The sequence below is a fragment of the Sapajus apella genome, unplaced genomic scaffold (assembly GCF_009761245.1).
Source record: "Sapajus apella isolate SASKATOON/1434 unplaced genomic scaffold, GSC_monkey_1.0 scaffold37, whole genome shotgun sequence".
NCBI classification, from domain to species: domain Eukaryota; kingdom Metazoa; phylum Chordata; class Mammalia; order Primates; family Cebidae; genus Sapajus; species Sapajus apella.
Window position 1 is genome coordinate 2699672 of NW_022436977.1, and position 23725 is coordinate 2723396.

The window sequence follows — 23725 nt, forward strand, 5'->3', positions numbered from 1 at the left end:
AATAACCTGGGCAGTGGGGAAGATGGGGGTGAGACAGCTGAGTCAGCTGGGTTAGTTTCCTGCTTTTGTCCCTGATTACAGATCACTGAGAGCCAGCACAAGTTCCTGTGGCTCTGACCCCAGGGCTGCTCCTTACCTTCTCCGTGACGGCGCGGGCACACTCGATCAGCTCCTTCTTGGTGTAGCTGTCCGTGGGGCAGACCTGGAGGGCGCCTGCCTTCTGCACCAGGAAGATACAGCCATGGCCCAGGTCCTGCACACGAGTGCGAATCTGGAATCCAATCTGCAGAGGCAAGCCCAGGGTGGGGAAGGAGAAGCGTGATGGACCCTGCCATCGAGGCCTTCCCTATGTGGAAAATTTCTCCTACGTCCTATGGGAGCCTGGCTAGGAAAATTCCACTCCTATTAGGAGTCTGTGTTTGTTGAAGTATGGAATTTGGTCGATTTTTCTTCCCTTTTTAGAGACTATAAAATGCCCAGTCTCTACCTAGCTAGCCTGTATGTTGCGGTCCGAGCGTAATACCCGCCTGATATGTATCTTCCCGGGTTTATAGCTGGCTTATCTGCTCCTCCAGCCACCTAGTAAGAATATTAAAGAGATGAACTCTGTGGGACAATTATAATATTCATTCAACAAGCATTTACTGAGCCCCTATTGCATGTCAAGGCCTCTTCTAAGCAGGTAATGGATTTAATTTCATTTATTCTTCACAGCAGCTCTTGAGGGTAATGAGAGGTTCAAAATGTGGTTTCCATGTTAAGCATATTTTGAAGTGTTCAGATTTTTGCAAAATTGATATGTTTACCAATCCGAACACCCCTTCCCCAGCTGTACCCCATGGGGACAGCAACTGTATCAAGCCCAGGCTTCCTTCTATCAGGCCAGGTTTGAGATTTCCTTTAAAAGGAAACCAGCCAGGTGCAGTGGTTCATGCCTGTAATCCCAGCACTTTGGGAGGCCGAGGTGAGTGGATGACGAGGTCACGAAATCGAGCCCATCCTAACTAACACGGTGAAACACCATCTCTACTAAAAATACAAAAAATTAGCCAGGTATGGTACCCTGTGTCTGTAGTCCCAGCTACTTGGGAGGCTGAGGCAGGAGAATCGCTTGAACCCGGGAGGGGGAGATTGCAGTGAGCCAAGATCACACCACCGCACTCCAACCTGGGTGACAGAGCGAGACTTCGTCTCAAAAAAAAAAAAAAAAAAAAAAAGGCACATTTTTAGAGCTAAAAGCTCAGTGGGCACACATTCTTTTTGTAACTCCTGGGTTGTGTGATTATAAAAAAGCTACTTTGCCTAAGAGAGGCCAAATGGGCTCCACTGAGGATTAGCTGCCAGCTATCTCCTTTAAGGTGTAATAAATTCCGCCTCCACCTCCCACGAAGTTTGCATTCCTCCGGCCCCATTTCACATCAAATTTCATTTTGGTCTGATCAATACCGCTGCCATAAATAATCTGCCTTTCAGCCCAGGTAGGCAACTAAAACCAAACCAAAACAAAATTTTAAGCATGAGCCAGTGTTATTTTCAAGAATCTATAATAGCTAGAAGGTGCGGCTCTTGTCCTTCCAGCATCTATCAGGAATAGTTACGAAAAGATCTCAGGTATTGTGAATAAAACCTGTGAGATTTCTGGCCACCTGGATGCTTGATTCTGATACCACCTCGTTAGTCACGGTTTAAGGAAGGGTGACTTTGGAGAATGAGGGGTGCTGCAATTGTTATTTCTCGTGTTATTGAAACACTGCTTTTAGGGAAAATACCTTCTTCCTCTAATCCCTTAAGGCCCAAAGAATTTTTAAATCCATTTAGTAGAATATTCTCGTGATTGAGAAAGTTGAGCTTCTGCCCTTTTGGGTGTCTTTATAGACTTTCTTCTTTGTTTTTAAGATAAACAGTCTTGCTCTGTCACCCAGGCTGGAGTACAGTGGTACAGTCTTAACTCATGCAACCTCCGCCTCCCGGGTTCAAGCAATACTCCTGTCTCAGCCTCCCAAATAGTTGAGATTACAGGAGGCCACCACAACGTCTGGCTAATTTTTGTATTTTTTTTTTGTTTTTTAAAGTAGAGACAGGTTTTGGCCATGTTAACCAGGCTAGTCTTGGACTCAAGTGATCCGCCTGCCTTGGCCTCCCAAAGTGCTGGGATTATAGGCATGAACCACTGTGCCCAGCCAAGCTTCTTTTGGGTGCCTTCTATATACCTTCATACACAAGGTGCTACAGACTACAGATGCTTCATAATTAAGCAGGGCTATCTTGCTGATGACCTCCATGCGGAATACAACATAAGCAGCGCCTCTGGATTGCACAACATGGCAGCTCTGCACACAGGTCTGGGTGGTGCAGCAGTAAGACTGTCACTCAGGAGGGAAAACGCTGCCATTCAGCCCACACAAATGTAAAGTCATTTAAATATATGTGTTTGCTGGACATGTTTGTTGGTTTGAAAATAATGTTAAGCTGAAGCAGGGGTATACCCCATTAAAATTTTAAACCATCCAGATCTTGAAGTGTTCCAGATCCACAGTGTTGAAACCTAAGTATTTCAGGGTAATCTACTCTAGAGGCGAGGGCTCTGAGGTCGGTGATGACCACAGATCTTTAAAGGATGAAGTGCTGCTGAAAAGGTCATGTAAGAAGAAAATGGAGTTAGAAACATTTATAGATTTCAAGGTAAAAAAAAGATCTTACTAGTTTAACTTCTCCATTTTATAGACAAAGAGACTGAGCCCCAGAGAAGTGATATGATTTGCCTAAGATCACACAGCTGGTCCTTGGCAAAACTAGGTGAGAATCCAGGCCTTTCATCCTGAGCACAGTGCTCTACCCAGGAGATCAGTGTTTTTCTAACTTCTTGGATTTTTCTACTTAGCAGCAGAGCCCTTCCTGTCCCTCTCCAAATTAATCTCCTGTGGATCTCAATATGTCGAATAAATAACAGTAATGGGTTATTGGTATGCTCTTCCTTTATGAGTTAAAATGTGTATCTCTGACCCAACAAAAAGCCAAAAATAAGACTGAGCGAACCAAAGTTTTACAGATAAGATTATGGAGGCTAGGTAGTCTCAGCCACCAAATTATTTCTGTAGTTTGCTTTGGTGACACAGTGTTGAGAAAATCCTGTTACATGCGTAGATGAAGCAAAGGAGAGCAGTTTCCTCCCAGCTCTGGACCACTGCAGGCAAGGCTGAAGCAGCACCAGCCTGAGATCAGCACAAAGCTACTCAGCAGCCTGAAGCAAAGCACCGGTGGTCCCCAAGGGGTTCCCATTAGGCCTAGATCACACTCAAAAGGTCCTTTCTGCCACCCACATAAGTGAAAGGCTGAGTGCAAGGGCAGTTTTTCCTAACAGTTTCAACAATAGTTAAGTTTAAAAAGTGACACTAGGAGCCAACACGCAGAACTTCCTCTGCAGGTCAGAGTTTTAAAGAACATGGCGTGAAACCACGCTGCTAGAAGAGACTCACATATCTCTTATCTGTGGCTACACAATCCTATTTGGACAGCACACGAGAGGGATGCAGTGTTATCAATGAGAAGTTGAAATGGGTTTCACCCACTGATGTTCATGGGCCAGGAGGGCTGAATCTAAGAGGAAGGATGGGATCTCAGGATTCCCAGTCAGTCCTTTTTTCAACCTTTCACCCGTGAGGGCAGCAGAAAGGACTGGGGACCTTGCTTCCAGCTCTGCCTTCTCCTTCGGAACCTGACACTCTGGGTGAGCCCACTAGCCTTGAGGGGCCTTTGTTCCCTCCCCTGTGAATAAGGATGGAAGCTATGCCCCATTCCCAAGGCTGATGGGATGGCCAAATAAACAGTGCTGGGATTACAGGCACGAGACACTGAGGAAATTCATTTTTTGAGTCTGTATTGAAAAAGATGAGATTTAGACTAGGCTCAGAGTCTCATGCCTGTAATCCCAGCACTTTGGGAGGCTGAGGTGGGTGGATCACTTGAAGCCAGGAGTTCGAGACCAGCCTGGACAACATGGTGAAACCCTGTCTCTACTATAAATATAAAAATTAGCTGGGCATGGTAGCATGCTCCTGTAATCTCAGCTACTTGGGAGGCTGAGGCAGGGGAATGGCTTGAACCCAAGAGGTGGAGGTTGCAGTGAGTCGAGAGTGCGCCACTGCACTCCAGCCTGGGTGACAGAGTGAGACGCCGTCTCAAAAAAAAAAAAAAAAAAAAGAAACAAAACAGATAAGGAATTTAAAAATGTTAAGCTTCTCCATGCAATACTACTCGATAAATATGACCAGCCCACAGGGTGATCCAATGAACTACCAGTGTGTATTAGAAAGGAATGTGGCTTGAAGACATAAAATGTGGGGTTTTAAACTGGCAACTTTAGATAAGGGTTACTTGAGCCTCAAGAAAAACCCTCAATCCCTTTCTTGTGGAAATAAAAGTAAAATGGAGAAAATCATCTCCTGCTTTTGTGCCTTGAGGGAAATGAAAAGCCTGGTCTTGATGAAGTTTTGGATGTGATCCAGTTGGAGGGCGTCTAAGGAATCCTGATCACCTTTCCTCACTGCTTCAAACAAAACAAAACACACTGGCTTTTCCTAGGCCTTAAAAACAACTACATCTGAAACCAGGTCAAATATAATTTGCTTGGCATAGTTTGTGAAAGTTGAAAAGGCAAGAATGGAACTTATCTGACAAAAACAGAAAACATGGAAGAAAAAAATGGCTGGGCACCGTGGCTCACATCTGTAATCCCAGCACTTGGGAGGCTGAGGCAGGTGGATGGCTTGAGTGCAGGAGTTTGAGACCAGCCTGGGCAACATAGTGAGATCCTGTCAATACAAAAATTAGCCAGGCATGGTGGCACGCACGTGTCGACTCAGCTACTTGGGAGGCTGAGGTGGGAGGATTGCTTAAGCCCAGGAGGGAGGTCATGGCTGTAGTGAGCTGTGATCGCACTACTGCACTCCAGCCTGGGCAACAGAATGAGATCATGGCTCAAAATATTATTAGTTTGGTGTAAAAGTAATTGCGGTTTATGCTACTAAAAGTAATGGCAAAAATTGCATTTACTGTTGCACCAACCTAATAAAACAAGGGGTCCAATGGCAGCGGGGCATCATTTTCCTACCTCCAGCATGTGTGTCTTGGGGTGGAAAATTTTAGAGAATTCTAAAGCAGACATCCATTTCATCTGGGGGAAAGGGCTGTGGTTCTCACCACAGGCGCTTAACAAACAATTGCGCCAGCTTTTAAGGCATCCAGTATTTCAAGTGGTTACTGCACATTTTCCTCCAGACAAAGCTGTCATTGCTACATCTTTTCCCCAGGATTTACATTTAGAAGTTGTGGCTCATAGGATTTCAATTTCTTTCTTCTTTTTTAAGGGGAAACTAATCTTAAATTGCAAAGCTGCCAGAGGCTTTTAACTTTCCCAAAGAAAGAAGTTTTCACAGTGATGTTAACAAAGGTTTGAATTTTCCATGGAAAAAAAGCAGATAAAGCTCCTGCTTGATGTTCCAGGGCAGACCTGTGACTTTTCCCGTAATTGTCACATGCTGGAAGAGACCAAAATGCTGACCTTGCACAGCAGACTGCGGGACTGCAGTGAAGGGGGCAGCTTCTTACTTCTCCTGGATATAAATATTTTCACATGCTGTGATGGGGGGCCCTCTTGGGTACACAAGTAATTCCATGGTCTTGGAATAAAGAACTACATTGCTTCAAGGATCTCCTAACCTTCTCAGTTTTCCCCCAAATATCTCTCTGGCAAATGTACACAAAGAATTTTCCTTAGCAAGCCACTGGAAATTTTATATTCTCTCTGCCCCTTTGACTCCAGGTCACAGTGCTCTCATGTCTGGAATGCAAAATACATCTCAAGATGTAACAGTGAAAAGGAAAACCTTAATGAAAACGGCAGCTGCTACCAATGCAGGGTCATTAACCAAAGCAATAAAAAAAATCTGCTTGTTTCACACGTTGGGTGGGTAGTTTATAAGAACTCAGATGTGGAAAGGGCCCCATACACAGTTCAGGGAGGCCAGCAGTTAAACTAACCAAGGCAGATGGTGGTAGGTTCCATTTTTAAAGGTTTCTGTGGACAGAGATCCAAACCTCCCTTGCCAGACACTTCTTCCTTTTTTTTTTTTTTTTTTTGAGATGGAGTCTTACTTTGTCGCCCAGACTAAAGGACAGTGGCAAAATCTGGGCTCACTGCAACCACCACTTCCCGGGTTCAAGTGATTCTCCTGCCTCAGCCTTCCAAGTAGCTGGGATTACAGGCATGCATCACCACGCCCAGCTAATTTTTTGTAGAGACACTGGTTTCACCATGTTGGCCAGGCTGGGTCTCGAACTCCTAACCTCAGGTGATCCACCCTCCTTGGCCTCCAAAAATGCTGGGATTGCAGGTGTGAGCTATCATGCCCAGCCCACTTTTTCCTTTTGTCCAAGCAAACTTTTCCCTATTGTAACATAAATTCCCTTATACTTGTTTATGGATTTCAAAATTATAGGGTAGTCAAATGAATTATAAATCTAGATGATCTTACTAACACAGGGAGTCTATTGTTTAAAAAATGATAGGGCTGTGTAAAGAATCTCAATGTGGGTAACTGATGACTCCTTTTTCTTGGTAGTGACTTCACATTCATTGCAAATACAGTTATTCATGCTACAGCCTAAACAATCAATTATTCTAATATCTCAAAATGCAGGTACTGTTAGAGACTTAAGTAATCTCATGCTAAATATATATGTATGCAAGTACATATATATATGGTCTCCTATTTACATGCATTGTTACCACACATTAGAAAGTAATTTGTTTTGGGTCTTCATTTTTGTAGTATCTCTGGGAGTCTCTGAAAAGACAGACTTGACTCTCAGGAGCAATAGCAACATTGAGTAACTTGGGGACACTGACTGTCACTACAAGGAGAAGAGAAGACCAGTTAGAATTTTCTGCCTTGACAGCTCAGTTCATTTAGGAACGTCTTGAACAGGGTTTGCACTCAATAAACAGCTTGCTGAATTTCACAGAATATAATTACCTTTATCTTTCAAGTGTCCCTGTAATCCACTCCATTAATCTTCATTTTAAATTGAGCTTCCTTTCTGTAGGAAGCCATGTGGTTCTCCTAGCCCTGGACTCCTCCTGTGGGACTCCTCCTCTGTGTTCACACCGATACAGATGTGGTGAGGCTCCCTGGAGCCGACCTGACCTGCGTCCTTCCCAGTGGACCACCCCATTAGAGGGATCAGAGATGGCAGCTCTTAGAAAGTGGCCTTTGGGGCCCAACTTTTGCTACTGTTAGACTTCTATGGGTGCAGGCATTCTAAAGCCAAGTCTACACTGGCCACTAAAGAAACCTGGTCTAGGAAAGGCATGGAAGTAATAAAAAGAGTCCACAGGAGGTATGGGGGCAGGGATCTGGGCCACCCAGGATATTCACGCAAGACTTTATTTCATGAAAGTAGCTCTTTCTAGGGAGCAGAATAGCTAATTCTCATACTTGAATCTTTCAACCCTTCTGTGAATCTTGGGAAAACAAGAATAATTGAGGGGGATGCGCTAAGTGGAGTAGGAAGTGACAACATGGCAGCCCCAAACTTGGGCATGCTAATAGAGACAGCAGGTGATGGGTCTAGGGACAGGGGACCTGGCAGAACATTGTATACAAAGTCCTTATGTCTGAAAGCCCATGTCCCAGTTCTTGGCCAGTCTGCCCCATAAGGAGCAGTGAGCCTTGAGCATAGCCTGGGGCTAACTGGTCAAGACCTGTACTGTGCAGTGGTGGGGATAAACCAGGCTCTAGTTGCTGGGCTGGGGTCTTCTAGAGCAGAGCTAAGCTATGAAGAAATACCCAGGAGCAGACACCAGTGTGTGCGTGCATCTTAAAATAGGGGTCTTAAGGTGGCAGACCTCCTCTGGTTCCGCCGTGGCTGCTGCCATCTGGCCCTGGAGAGCCAGGTGCCCATAGTCACTGGTCATTTGTGAAGCCAGTCCTCCCAACTCCTCCGGGTTAGTAACCGACTTAGTCATCTGGAAAAAGAAAACAAGCAAGACACACACACATACACACACACACACACACACACATAGACATACACACAGAGAAAAGCATGAGAACCACGTGTTAATATCACTAGAAGCCAAAGTGTTTCATTCACTTTTAAGCTCCTAAGGGGTGAAGGCCAGGCCTTGCATTTGGGGCTAGATGCTGGAGAGGGTAGTTCAAGCCAAGCCCATGCTGCATTGCACACAAAAGGCCAGAGCCCTCACAGGGCCCTGCTTAGGTTACAGGGTCTGGCTGGGCCCGATGGGGACATGCTTAGGGTTTGGGCAGTGCAGTGTGGAGCCAGCCCTCAGGGTCCACCCTCTGGCAGGTGAGCAGACCAGCCCCTGGCCAGCCCTGCCTTGGGGAGCCACCAGAGGAATTCCCCCTAGAAACCTCCAGGAGGCACAAGCTGTGTGCGCTTCTCACCCCTGGGCCCAGGCTTCTGTGGGGGGCTAATCTGGTCTCTGGGTGGCCAGAAGCAGGTCCCACCCAGGTGAGAGGGCATGAGGAGAGGGATGTTAAGAAAACCATGAATGGGAGGTGATGCATAGCCAATGTTTTGGAGGAAGAAACTCACAGAGGACACAGCTTTGCCGTAAATTTGTGACAAAGAATGACAAGGTTTTAGCCACAAATTTAGTTAAGAGTAGTGTGTAGCTGACATGGTCAAGTTCTACCTTTATTATGAAGATACTCATTATTTTTCTGTTTCACAGACTGATGCATCTCAATTCTCTAAGGTAGCTGGCATGCCATTTTCTACTGTTTCCTCTTCCTCTGGACAAAAATACCTAATTCTCACAAAAGCAGTTTTAATCTGCCACCCAGAAGGATGTCACTGTCCCTCATCAAGGGGCTCCCTCTGCTCCATCTCCTCTTGCTCTGGATAACAATACTGTCTTTTTCTTCGTGGCCTTTAAGACCTTGATTTTAAACAGCCTTTTAAAATGCCTCTTGAATGACTCTCCATCCATCAAGGCAGGACAGGAATGTCCACCCCATCTTAGGAATGTGTACAAAGATATGACCCAGGTTCAGGCTGAGATGTGGCCTCCAAGGAACTCACACTTAGCTGCACAAGAGTGAGTAGTGCCATGTGCTGCTCCGCTGCGACCTGCTGACAGGTGCACTGGGAGTCTGGGCATCCTGACAGGGTGAGGAGGGCCTCTTTCACACAAGGAGCCAGGCCAGTTATCTCAGGAGCAGCCATGCAGCCTGAGGCTGGGCACCTTAAGATCATGGACACCCAGGGTCAAGCCAGGCCAGTCCAGAACCTGGCTGGGGAGACATTCCAGAAACGCCATGAGGCTGCTCAAACATGTTTCACCACTGCTGCGCTGTGCTTCCTGCTCATCAGGAATCCGCGCTGACGCGTGGCTGGCTCAGACCCATGATCTGTCCCCCGCGCTCCCCTGAGAAGGACAAGACTGGGCTCAGCTCCAGCTTTTCACCAAACACTGAGATGGGTATACCATTCCCAAGCCTGAATTCTTTCAAACAGCCTGGCACAGTCACAGAGTTTCCATGAATGAACGGCAGCAGCAGCCGGGGACGACTCTGTGGTCCAAGCTCAACCTCTAGTGGACACACGATTACATGACAAAACCACTCAGAGAGGGTCTGGCCCGGCAACCACATGGCGGCTCAATCTGGTCACTCCAGCTAGGAAGGCCCATTGTTTCTCAATGCAGGCTTATGTGGCAAGTATCAAAGATGCCTCTTTTGAACTTTTATCTTACGGCATCGGAGATGTCAAAAGTCAAGAGAAACTTTTTCTATGGACTCTTACTAATTCTCTGGGGACAACATCTGTCATCTTTCATATAACTGCTTAACGTATCAGATAGCATTCACTGTCTCTCAATGCCATTTATATCTAAGGATCTGTATAATACAGTTCTGGTTGCATTACATTTTAGCAAAAAAACCCCAACAAAACAAAACAAAACAAAACATTATCTCCAAAAGTTGTATGTCTTCTACTGTCGGGAAATTTGTTTCCTTTTTACATAACAATTCTGTTTCATTTTGCTTGAAAGACTGGCAGTACCTTATTGTCCAAGTATTATAACTTGATTTCATCAGATAATTTCATCTCTGTTCTATTTTATCCCCAAATATCTTGTCTTATACTGTTATTTCAATCTATTAAAAACATCTCCAGTTCTTTGTGAGGTGAACAGGATTTGTCTCCTTTCTCCTTAACTACAAGTTCCTTGCTTCCCCCATCTTCTCCTTTCCTCTCCTTCGTTTGCTCCTCTGTTCTCATGCCCAAGTCTCCATCATCTTTGATTTCCTCCTGTGGCTTTTTCATGACAGAAGAACTGCAGCAGCCTGGGACTACTGCACACAGGCAGCCAGAAAGACCACAGAGAAAGGACAGAAGCTGGAGCCCCGGAGGGACTAGAGAGGGGTCTGGGCTCTCTCTCCCACACATATCTGGGATTTGCAGGCTCGGTGGTGGCTGTGGATGCAAAGGCAACCACCAGTGGGGAGGGCAGCTCTCTCCCCTCTTACCATTTCCTGAGCTGTCACCGCAATGGCTTTGGAGTATTTAACCACAGTCGTCTGATAGTCGACAAATGTTCCCTTTGGTTCTGGAGGAGTGCCTTCGTCCAGCTACGGAGGAGAGGAAAATAATCCAAAGGTCATAAGAAGCCTGCTGAAGCATAGACTATGTTTATCAGATTTAGGAACTTTGAAAAACAGAGGGCCTCAGAGATTCAACTGAATTCAACTGAATTACCCAATTTGTGCAATTAGGACTTCAACAGGGGGGCATACAATGCATTGAGGGTACGTGGCAAGGAGAGGCCCCCAGTCTTGCCTGAGAGGAGTGGGAGGCCTTCCAAAGGAGTCACATTTCTGCCAAGTCTTATCAGGCGAGGAGGAGTCTGCCACATATAAAAGGTGGGAAAGGCATCCCAAGAAAAGGGAACAGAATTTAGGCACATGGAGGCGGGAGCCGGCTTGACGCTTCTAGGGAAGTGCAAAGTGGCAGGAGATGAGGTGGGAGAGGAGGCGGACTCTCCATCAGGAAGCACTTCCTGAGGAATGGTGGAGCCCGTGGCTATCCCTGGAACCCTCCTTTATGAGTGCAATCAGGGAATAGAAGGATTTAGAAGCACTAGGAATAAGTTGTTGTTCACCTGACTACAAATGCAATAGGAACTGAGACAAGGGCAAGATCACCGTGGGGCGGAACAACTGAGGCAATGGGACTATGTCCCTTGAGGACTTGGGGACATATTGGTGTAGGAGATTTGTGTTTGAGATCTGCTGTCAAGGCTTGTGAATGAACCTTGGGCTCGTTACTTCAACTCTGATTTCAGGTCCCTCAGTGGTAACTTCCAGGCATCCATGGTTACAGTAAAAATCAACATTACACCTGGTCACGAACTACACACAGGGAGAGAAGAGGACGACCATGATAGGGAAGGTGCTGATGATAACGATGATAATGTCAATGATGAAGAAACAAGCAACCCATCTTTACCATCACTATTTTCACCATCACCACTGACTGCTGAACTGTATTCCAGGTGAGAAGACAAAGTGAACAGAAATGAATACGGGAAAAGTGAGTCTAGTGAGGTCGGCCCAACCTGAACAGGAGGAGGCTGTTGACAGCAGGAAGAATGAGGCTGCGTCTGTTTTATGGAGAACCTTGAAATCATGAAGACCACAGTGGGATCTGGGGTAGGCAATGACATATTTGAGATTTCCTTGGCAGCTCTCTGCCATAAAGTTCAGAGTCAGAGAAGAGATTGGGGCCAAGCCGTCAATTAGGAAAATGTTAGCTGGGGATTTCAGTGAGAGCTACATGTCATCAGCAGGCACGAACTGCACTGTGAGTGAAAGGAACGTATCACTGTGGCCCGTGCATTATATGGCTGCAGAGCCAGTGTATAATTTTTACCCAACTATTAACATAAATTCCACACTAGACATTTTTTAGCTTTCTCTATCAGGCAGAGATGCTGTATTCCCATCAAAGCATGGGGACCCTGCTAGTCAAAGGAGACTGAGCTGCATACTCGTTCACTTGGTGTAGATTGAACATGTTCTAAGCCCCAGGCCACTTGGTTTTGCAAGCTAGGAGCTGGCATGTGAGATGTGACAACACTGCCAACATGCCAGGACGCTGGAGCTGAAGGGCAGCTCAGAGCTCTTGACCAGTGGCCACAAGCCAAAGGACCTTTAACTAGCCAGAGGACAACGGGAAAAGAACAAAGTAGTGACTAGGATTTCAATTGCATTTCTTTGAAAGAACTTTCCTTTATGCTGAGATGATAGCCTTCTCCTTTTTTGGGTGCTAACATGACCTTTCTTTTGTAAAACGGCAGTGATATAGATAGCACAGTTTTTGTTCGTTTTTGTTTAATTTTCTTACTTGGCCAAAACAAAAACAAAACAAAACAAAAACAAAAGATAACACACCACAAAATTCCACAGGATCATATTAACCTCACTGAATGAGGAAATCAAGGTTCTGAGAGCTTGAGTTCCTGTCCAGTGTCACCCAGAAAATTGATTACTTCATACTCACTTTTGAGTCTCCAAACCTCCTAGTGCTTAGATCATGAGAGAGAATCTCAAAGAGAAGCTCCACAGTGGAAGCCCCCAAGTGTCAATAGTCACAACCAAGTTAGAATTAACTTTAGGTACACTCATGTTTTTCTGTAATTCACTGCCTTTGAGAATTTCAGACAATGATTCCAATAGTATGTCAGTGTTTTAACCAAATTAACGATATTCTAAGAGACTACGCCAGCTAACGCCTTGCTGCATAGGGACCCAAAGGACCTGAAACATCGCTTAATACGAAGTCCCCAGCAACAGGCTGAGCAAAGGGAGAATGGGAATGGGGAAGAGCTGTTGTGTGATGCCCTGGATGTCAGGCCAGGGTACCTAAGAGTTTTGGGGCAACACTGAAACCCCACTTACATACTTTGCAGAACTGAGGGGGAAAGAATAGCTCTTGGCCTCTGTGGCTTATGTTGGCCAGCAGTTCCTAATTACTGCTCTCAGGTAACACCAGACTTATTTCCAGCCCATCCAGAAGAATCAAATGTGCCTCTGGCTAAGACAGCCTATGCTATACCACTGATGGCAGGTGGTGCAGGGCTGTTCTCTCTGTCCACAGCGCATCACAGTGCATAAGGCATAGGGCTATCAAAGAAAGACTTTGGATCTGACGTCCATCTTCCTGGGATTTATGGAATCTTTCCCTATCATTTGAGAGATTCTGAAAAATATCTTCTCCCAAGAAGAAAAAGATTATCACTTGAATTTCTAATTTGCACCAAGAAACCTTGGGCTCCATTACTTAATGTCCTAAGGTAGATACATGGTTTACCTTCAAAGCTCTGGTATTCTGATGTCCTGAAAACCGAACAAATCCTGTCAACCAAACAAGGCCCTTATCCAAGGGCCTTGAGAAGAGGAAAATTTCACTCATTTTCTGCCAAAAAGTCCACATTTGCAGCATGAGAAGCCCATAGCAGAAAGTGATGGCCAATTTGACAAAGCAGGGCCTGGGGTCTCTAAAGAGAGACACAGCATTCCATCCTGGGCTTGTTATGTTCCTTCTCAGGCCGATAATGACCACATAATGCTTAAGGATAATTATTCTAATTATAGTTTCAGCATATCATTTCTTCATGGAGATATGAACAATCAATCTTCTCTAAATTAGCAATTAAAGACTACTTATTACCCCGAAAAACCTTATTAATGTATTCACAATCTGACAATGGACATTTCAAAACAGAGACAATATCTAAAATTCTTGGTATGCTGTAACAGGATGGCAATTAGATGCTGATGAACAAGCATTCATTCTAATGAATGTCAAAACTTACATGCCAAGTGAAGGATTCTTTGAGGGAAATAACAGGAGATATGGAATTAAGGCTGTCTCCCGTCATGTCATCCTAATGATCAGGCTCAATTGATGGGTCACTAAATGAGAAAATGATACTCATGTTCTCTTACACGTCTGTAGCCTACAAGAGTTTACTATCGGCTTTTGCATATGTACTATTTCAGTGGTTTCTGTGCCTGGCTGATATCAGAACCACAGGGAGCATTTCAAAATTGAGTATGTTAAATACAGTACGTTAAAATGTAGCCCAACTGAGTGGATTGGGGGTGGAGCCCAGGAATCTATATTCTTAAAACTCTACATGATTCCAAAATAGCCATTCCAAAAACTAGCCCTTGGGAATCACTTTTATATCACTTTGACAACTGTTTCCCCATAACAAAGCCTATGAAGTAAATAATTATTTTCATCTTATAAATGAGAAAACCTATGATATCTTTTCCATCTCCATCTTTTTCTTTCATGTAAAATTAGAAGGAAGGGCACAACTGGCTTATGGAAGTAATGCATTAATAATAAAGAATAATATGTTGGATGTATGACTGGACATCTGTACATGAACCAGAATCTTCAAGAAAAGAAGAGGCTTGTGGCTTCATGAGCCTTGACAGCAGCTTAGAGAAAAGCAGGCGAGGCCCATGTGTGAGGGAGATGAAGGGGTAGAGAGTCCTGGCGCCCACGCCCACCTTGCTCATGGCCTCTGCGATGGCGTCCACCATGCCCCCAACCAGCCCCACTTCACTGGCGGCTTCGTTCAGTGTCACCATGATGTCGTCCACAGCTTCCTTCATCAGCTGGGCGGCCTCTGTGATGGCGTCATGGGTGTGTTGTGCCTGAGAAGGGAATCATGAAACATTTCCTTAAGCAGAAGCGAGTGGTGCTAAGCCTTCTAAAGATAACCTTAAAAAGAAGAATATAAAACCATACTCCCACAATGGAGCACAGCAACGTATTCTATTTCTTCCCTATCTTTATGTTTGGCCATTTGTTTGCAAAGTAAATAAAAATCAGAAAGACAAACAGAAGAAGATCTCTTTTTATAATCGAGGAAAAATAAAACTGCAATATCAAACAAAATCTTATCATATGACCAATTTTATATGTTACTATGTTACTACAGTAGAAAGGGAACACCACAGGCCCCTAAATATACAAGCTGATACATTTAAAAAATAATAATAGGCCAGGCACGGTGGCTCACACCTGTAATCCCAGCACTCTGGGGGGCCAAGGTGGGTGGATCACGAGGTTAAGCGATCAAGACCATCCTGGCCAACATATGAAACCCCATCTCTACTAAAATATAAAAATTAGCTGGGTGTGGTGGTGTGTGCCTGTAGTCCCAGCCACTTGGGAGGCTGAGGCAGGAGAATTGCTTGAAGCTGGGAGGTGGAGGTTGCAGTGATCTGAGATTGTGCCACTGCACTCCAGCCTGGCACCTGGTGACAGAGCAAGACTCTGTCTCAAAAACAAAATTTAAAAAAAGCTAATAATGAAAAAATGTGCTCAAAATAAATGTACTTCTCTTCAAAGTTGCCCAACACCCTCTAATTCCCTGTCTAAAGATAAGACTGGATTACAGAAATGTAGGTATATCTAAGAGAAATAAATCTGTAGAGGGCTTAATAGCCTTTGAAACTATGTCACAAAGTATATTGCCATGAGGCTGGAGAAATGCATGGGGCTCTGCAGGCAAAGTCCCGAGTACCCACCCATGCATTCCTTAGACCATACCAGGAAGCAGGTGTCTCACACCTGTGGCAAGTGCAGAGTAGGGGCTAGGTAAATGAATGAATGAAAATAATCAAACAATGGCAGTGCTGGGCTCCCTGAAAGGCAACTCAAGTGGTAGCAAGATGCAGGGGGAAAAGCCGAGGTGACAAACCTAGGTTCTAGTTCTGGCTCCACCACTGGCTAACTAGGTAAGTGGCCCTGGGCTTGGAGTCCTCCTAGGTAAAATGGGGAAAACTATAGCAGCACTTTGTGGTGATGGGATGATATGGCTGCAGGCACCTTGTCACTTATAAGGGCAGTCTAGGAGGAGATCGTGCCCTTGCTCTGCAAAATTTGACCTAACGTCAGATATTTAGGGTTGGAATTGCATTACATCCAGGCACTGGGTCTACCTATGCTGTGACTATGGTTGCCCTGAGCCACCTTGGGGGACAGTCGACTCTTCCAAAAGGCCAAGATGTTGTATCTTTACTTTGGTAAATGAGAAGGTAAAGAAGCCCGTGGCAAACGGTAAATGAGAACTCACTGAGTGACTTTCTAAGTCACAAGAGAATTCCAAGAGGTTATGTGAGCCACAGGAGCTGGCCCTGTCTGAATTGAAAACCCATGGGAAGCAAGGCAAGTAATTCAAAATGACATCTGATGAGATGGAAAATATGTTGATCACGGGTGGTTATCCTTGATGCTGTGTCAGGATACACAGAACTCTCTTCGAGATGAGTGAACTAAATGGGTTGATAGCTGATTTCATGGCACAGAGATGGTAAAACAGAAAATGTGCAGACCACGTTATTTTGCTGATAGAAGTGTGAAAGGTGGAGCCTCTTGTACCTACTCTTCAGAAAGAGCATCTCATACAAATACATTTGTATGCATACAGAAGGTGAAAGGGAGGGTGCATATATCTCTAAGTCTCATTTAGAATGAAATGACTGTTGGAGACAGAAAAAGTGCCAGCAATTCTATACATTCATATTAAAATAAAGTACACAAGCTGGGGGAGAGGGGAGCGCTGCTTGCCAAGGATCTGTACTCTCACGCAGGCTCAGGAAGGTTCAGAAGCAAATCTGGGAGGCAGCAGTAAGTCACAAACCTTTTTGAACTCCTTGGACAATTAAAGGACACTTGTCCTATACCAGGTCACCTAAATCTATAAAAGCATATACCTGCTCTTGGCTAACCCAGAAATGAATTACCGCCCCATCCACTCATGCTGATGAATGCTCTAGAAGGCCTGCTCTCCTTCACTTCTCACGGTTAAGTTTTTACAGATTCTTAGAGGGTCAGCTCAGCATCTACCTCTTCTATGAAGTCTCCAATTACTCCAGGCCTCACCCAGAGCCTTTTCTTCTCAACTCCAAAGGCAAGCCTCATCTTTATCAGACAGCCTAATCTCAAATCACACACACCTGCTAGTTGAGCTCAATGGTTTCAGATACCCAAAGACACAGCTGGATCTCAATTAAGGTCTGTTTAAACAACCCACAGCAATCTCATAAGTGGCCCCAGTGGGCCCAACAATGAGGTCGTTATTTTAGATTCCTGAGGGGTTCCTTGTTACTGTTCCTCATGGCACCACACAAGATAAAAATCAGATTCCATTCTTTTTTAGACACACGTCTGAAGTCCGCTTCCAAAGGAGCCTTGTTTCTTTATTACAGCGCTTCAAATACAAAGCCCAGGATAGCAGGCACAGACATCACAGGAGTATGGAAAAAATGGGAGAAGGCCACAGGGGAACAGATTTCAACTTTGGTGGAGGGAGAAAAACAAGGAATAATTAGAACAGTGGAAAGGGCTGTTTCTGCTGGAGTGTTGCAGGCAGAATCTAGCGGGGCCCATCAAGGATGTTGCAGAAGGGAATTGTGTGGGGTGTGGGTGAGAGGAGAAGGGAACTCTGTGGGGTAGAGAATACTGCAGAAGAGAGCTCAATGGAGCCAGCGAGAGGCTATTCTGCAAACAGCTTGGTAAGCATGTAATTCATTAACATCAGGCTCTAGGCCGATGCTTTTTTTGTGTTTTTAAACATATCTACTATGTCAGGCACATTATCTCATTTAGTCTCTACCGCTACCCTAGGGAAGTATTCATAATTACCCTTATTGTTTAGGTCCGGAAACAAAGAAATGAAGTCATCTACTTATGAGAGGCAGAGGTGAGATCTGAATCCAATTATGTCTGACTCCAAAGCTTGCGCTGCTTTTCACCAAATCAAAGCTACCCTTAACTATTTACCAAACCTTTATTTCTTCTACAAACAGGGATATGTTAACACCTAGCACACAGCGAATAAAACCTAGAAAATATCTGTCCAAAGACTAACACCCAAGGTGATTACGTCTCTGCATCAGGTCTCTTAGGAAAAGGTTCAAAAAAGCACACTTGTAGTGTCCCAGGTGCACTTTGGGCTAAGCCCGACAGGGTTTACAGAAAGACAGCATGGTTGACTGAGACCGGCAAGGGACAGAAGTGATCGCCTGCCTTGCCTTCACTCATCGTGTCTTATTTCATCATCTAATGCTTTACTGAAAAATACTTCACACTGGTGGAAAATTATTCTAGACACCACTTCCAAGCACAGGCTGTTACCAGAAAGCTTGCAGTGCTATGTGTGCTCCCATGGCTGGGAGCATAGGAAACTAAATCCAAGCTGGGTGTTGTGGCTTGTGCCTGTAATCCCAGGTACATGGAGGCTGAGGCAGGAAGACTGCTTGAGGCCAGAAATTTGTGATGAGCCTGGGAACACAGCGAGACCCCATCTCTGATGGCTGGGAGCACACATAGCACCATTAGCTTTCCAGTAACAGCCCCCACTTGACCAGAAAGCAGAAGCTGAGGTTGTGAGGTTGAGATGAAATAAAATTCCATGAGGAGCTCTGAACTTACAGTCCAAGCAGATGTGCTAATGTCTTAAAAATCCAGAAAGGCCACGTGTGGTGGCTCATGCCTGTAATCCCAGCACTTTGGAAGGTGGGTGGATCACCTGAGTCAGGAGTTCGAGACCAGCCTTGCCAACATGGTGAAACCCTGTCTCTACTAAAAATACAAAAAAAATTAGCAGGGTGTGGTGGTGTGTGCCTGTAATCCCAGCCACTCAAGAGGCTGAGACAGGAGAATCACTTGAACCCAGGAGGCAGAGCCTGCAGTGAGCTGAGATCATGCCATTGCACTCCAGCCTGGGCAACAGAGCAAAACCCCATCTCAAAAAAAAAAAAAAAGGCCAGACGTGGTGGCTCATGCCTGTAATCCAAGTACTTTGGAGGCCAAGGCAGGCAGATCACCTGAGGTTGGGAGTTAAAGACCAGCCTGACCAACATGGTGAAACCTCGTCTTAAAAAAAAAAAAAAAACCAGAAAACTCCTCTTTTGAAGCATTTTCTTAGTACTGAAACCCTCAGGTGGGGACACGTGATAGTAAACAGCCTGGAGAAAAGACAACCCAGAAGTAAGTCAGAGGATGAGTTCTGCCTCCTCCAGTTTGGGGAGGGTGCAATGGGCGCTGGCGTGACTGCAAGGTACCCTACTATCGCTCCAGCACAGTCAAAACGGAATTGTTGTTCTCGCTCTAATCCACCACTTCAGCAACCCAACTTATTTTTCCAAAAGACTCTGAACAGCTTGAGGACAGTGGCTGGCACTTAATATTTCAGCATCCCCAGAATGAGGCTCTTAGTAACAGCCAAGTACAGGAATGAAAAAAATTGAACATAGAAAATATAAGTCCAAGCTGGGTGCTGTGGCTTGTACCTATAATTCCAGGTACTTGGGAGGGTAAAGAGAGAGGATTGCTTGAGGCCGGGAGTTCGAGATGAGCCTGCAACATAGCAAGACCCCATCTGTAATTAATTCATTAAGTAAATAAGTAAATAAATGAGCAAGCAGGCTAGCCAGGTATGGTGTTTCGTGCCTATGCCCCCAGCTACTTTGGAGGCTGAGGTGGGAACAACACATGTGTCTATGAATTCATGACCAGCCTGGACAATATACTGAGACATTATTTCAAAAAAAAAAAAAAAAGAAAGGAAAGAAAATGAAAGTCCGTGACATTATTCACACTGCTACCAGGTTAATGTTTCTAAAATATGGACTGGTTGTGCCATTCCCCAGCTTAAAGACCACCAATGGCTCCTCACTGTTTACAATAAAGACTGAAGTCCGTAACGTGGAAGAGACCTGTCACACTACAGCCCAGTCCAACCTCCCGCCTGGTGGTCACTCCACTCTGCGTGTTCCAGATAGATGAGACCACTCATTATTCCTGAAGAAACCACAACCCTTTAATAAATCTACCTATGCCTTTGCATATGCTGTTCTCTCTTCTTCAGTTCCGAAGTTCAGAGTAAAATGCGGTGCAAAGTCACCTATGACAGGCTGTCATCATACTTGGCCACTTAAAGCAGCTGGGTGACATGACAGGCTGAAGAAATGTTCCTCTTACAAACTGGTATGGGAGATTTTCATATTAAACTGCAGTCTCTTAAGCACTACGAACGGAAATGACATTCACTGGAGCACAATAGAGCGTTCCTTTGTGCAAACTGGGTGTCAACGCTGAGCAGGGACCCAGTAAGCATTACGGTTTTCATTCCTGTAATCATCACACCATATATTATTCTTCCCCAAGGACACTTGTCTGCACATTCTGTCAAGAAAAGAGTACCTTATAAAAAAGCCTTAATTATGTATATTTCTTGGTTTCTTCCCTAAGAACCCTGGGAAGGCCAACAGATTATTTCTGATCTCAGAGCAGGAGCTCAAATGCCACTGACAAGAACTGGAAGTGTTTTTTCCTGGAGGAACACATTACAGCAGGAATGCATGATGGCTTCTTAGTGGTCCTAAGTGAGTCCCCGATATCCTGGACCATACCTTGGGGTTTCCGCCACCTTCTTTGGCTGCATACAACATCTGCAGGGCAGACTCTGCGAGCGTCTTGGTCTGGTCCAGCACTGTCATCTGCTGCTGATGGTCAAGAATCTTGGAGGCCACACCGACTGCAGCTAAGATCAAGGGCTCAAAGTAGCTCGCCAGTTGTGTCACCTTTCAAGAAAAAAAAAAAAGCCACAGATGTATCGTGTAAATACACACGTCTCCTTCAGGGGCTCCATGGTACGGAGCAGGAGGGGAGCAGGGCTGGGCAGACTCACATGGAGAGGCAGGCCTGCTGCAATTTACTGCTGAAAGTGCTTCCTAATTAATGTACTCTTGCTTGGTTTTTACTTTCTCTGGGGAGTTCTTCATCTCTCTAAATATGGTGGAAGTGCTAAGAAACCCATTCTGAGATCCAGAGTTAGATATGAGAATTGAATTCAGTTTTACAAACTGTCAAATTCTATAAATTAAAAAATTTTAGAAGGACTAAAGACATCTTGCAAACTGAGGAGGAATGGGGAGTGGAGGAAGGATAAGGTAGCAGGAGAGCAGAAAAGAGAAGAATGAGATGAAAGGAACCTTCAAAAGCTTTGTAGGAAGCCAATCCCAACTGCCTTTTGCCCGAAGCATTTTGACCAAGCCTTGATTTGGAATAAAAGCACAAATGATTTCACATAAGCCTAGATGCTCTGTTTATGATTAGCCCAATTTGGGAGAACAAATAAAGCCTATCCCGATATGAACCACTGCCCCCGCACAGGCCTCTTTCCAGGAGGGCAATACCATGCATATCCATCCACGCTCACCAAAGTTCGCCTACGGGCTGGGAGCTATTGACCACGTGTCGCAAATATCTAGTGGGCACATCCCCTATGCCAGGCTCTCTGCTAAAAGTTTAGCATCCATTTCCTCACTGCGATGCATGCTCCATCTCACGTAGCCGAGAGGTGGAGACAGCAGCATCCCAACCCACAGCCCTGGGCTCTCAACGGCCATGATCCATGATATCTGTCACTTTCACTGTGATTCCAGTCCTGCTGCTGTTGTAACACTGCACTTTTAAGACTTTATCATTTGGTGTTTGGATGCCCCTCTACCTGGCATCAGAATATGAGATCTTAACATTTTGCTACATTCACTTCAGATACCAGGATCTATCCCCTCTCAGAATCTTTTCTCACTCAGATAAAATACAATGGCACTAATCATACTTTTCTGTTCAATGCCTCATTCTGTGCGGTAATGACTAATGGCTAAATTATGCCCTTCAAGAGCACTTAAGTTCAAACCTTTAGCCAGCACCTCCCTTAACCGCTTCTTCCCATCACATGTTGGAAGAATGAGTGTTGTGGGGATGTGAACAGGAAGACCACTCACATGAGCAGTTACTGGGCCAGCAGCAGGAGGTGGGGGATGATCAGGGGGTGGTAGCTGGGGCAAGGTGGGGGAATGTGTCCAAAAAAATCAAACTTAATTAGCGCCAATAATGAGACATGATTATTGGCCAACAATGAACATATCTGTACTTTGTTATCTCCTCTATGGTTATCTTACAAATAGGTTCAAATCTGGTGAATAGAGCTGTTGCTGGTCCTTAGGGTGCCTTTGGGTGAATTGTAAAGGGGTGCTTTCGGCAGACACGATTGATGCCAGGGCAGAGCATGGGCTGAATTTTGATCCCACTTTCCACTTCGGCCAAATGCCTTTGTGGAAGGGATGGCTTGGACAACCATAGGCAGCGGCTCCACATGCTTGCATTTGATCTCATCTTCATCCCCAGGAAACGCACTGGTATCACTGTCAAAGGGAATGGGGCACATAGGGGTCATCAGGGGTGAGGGCTTAGGGTGGTTCTTTAAGTCCTAAAGGAGGAGTTAAAATGCTTAATGCATTAGAATCTTACATGTTTTCTAGGTTAATTTTATTATTTTAAAAGTAAAGTTCATCAATGCAACTGTCAAATGTCAACTGTTCCTGTGTGCTGAGAATAATTAAACACAACAACTAAACGGGAGCCCGACTTCCCCACGGAGGTAGCAGGGCATCAGCTCTGGCCTCAGAATCACTGGATTTGAATCTTCCCTCTCAATTCCTTACTGAGAAATATTTGGCACATTGTTTCAATTGCTCCACTTCAGTTTCCTCATCTGTAAAATGGGGATTAACAATAGCACTGAGAGTTCATCAGGACTGGTAGGAGAATTAATGTACACAAAAGCCCTCCACAACGCTAACTGCCATATAGGAAGCACTCAGTAAAGACCCAGTGCTCACATATTACAGGCAAAGCTTTTTAAAGACATGCACTTTTCTCTGTGTTTAGGAAGCTTGGCAAGGACTTTAATATCTTTTGTTGTTGATACATGACAGAACAGGAAACATCCTCGCTTGGGTTAGCACATGCATTAAAATAACACAGAATTTTGAGTGTTTGGTACATGACGTTCATTCCTAGGTTGAGGTACACAGGTGGATTGAATGGTGACCCTGCAAAAGATATGTCCATATCCAAATCCCTGCAACCTTGAAATTTAGGTTTAAGGATCTTGAAACGAGATCATCCTGGATTCCCTGGGTGGGCACCAAATCCAATAACAAGTGTCCAACCACGAGACAGAAGAAACACAGAAGTGCAGATGACAACGTGACTATGGAAGCAGGGATCAGTGCCACGGTCAAGGAACACCAGAAGCCACAGGAAAACATAAGAAGCAAAGAACAAGGCCAGGCACGGTGGCTCACGCCTGTTATCCCAGCACTCTGGGAGGCCAATGTGGGCAGATCACAAGGTCAGGAGTTTGAGACTAGCCTGACCAACATGGTGAAACCCCATCTCTTCTAAAAATACAAAACAAAAAATTAGCTGGGCGTGGTAGCGCATGCCTGTAATCATAGCTACTCAGGAGGCTGAGGCAGGAAAATTGCTTGAACCCAGGAAGCAGAGGTTGCAGTGAGCCGAGATTGCGCCACTGCACTCCAGCCTGGGTGAAAGAGTGAGACTCTGTCCCCCCCTCCCAAAAAAGGAAAAAACAAAGTAGACTCCAAGGAATCCACTCTACAGTCTCCATAGGGAGCACGGCCCTGCTACGATTTTAGACTTTTGGCCTCTAAAGTCTACGAGAGAATAAATTTCTGTTGTTTGAAGCCACACAACTTTATGAACACAGCTGAGATCTGAGAATTTGCATTTC

At 45.0% G+C, this 23725-nt stretch overlaps 1 protein-coding gene across 9 annotated transcripts in view; it reads right to left on the reverse strand.

Moving 5' to 3' along the window:
- TLN2 (talin 2) overlaps positions 1 to 23725 on the reverse strand; it is a 458983-nt gene that overhangs the window by 54343 nt on the left and 380915 nt on the right. For 8 of the 9 annotated variants that reach the window (XM_032297261.1, XM_032297255.1, XM_032297258.1 and 5 more), the window contains 5 exons: positions 20532 to 20702; positions 14616 to 14762; positions 10560 to 10661; positions 7907 to 8026; positions 137 to 283 (listed from right to left, as the gene is read on the reverse strand). In XM_032297261.1, coding sequence (XP_032153152.1) covers positions 137 to 283; positions 7907 to 8026; positions 10560 to 10661; positions 14616 to 14762; positions 20532 to 20702 — 687 coding nt within the window. The remainder of the gene's footprint in view (positions 1 to 136; positions 284 to 7906; positions 8027 to 10559; positions 10662 to 14615; positions 14763 to 20531; positions 20703 to 23725) is intronic. The other variant, XM_032297263.1, reaches the window with a different exon arrangement.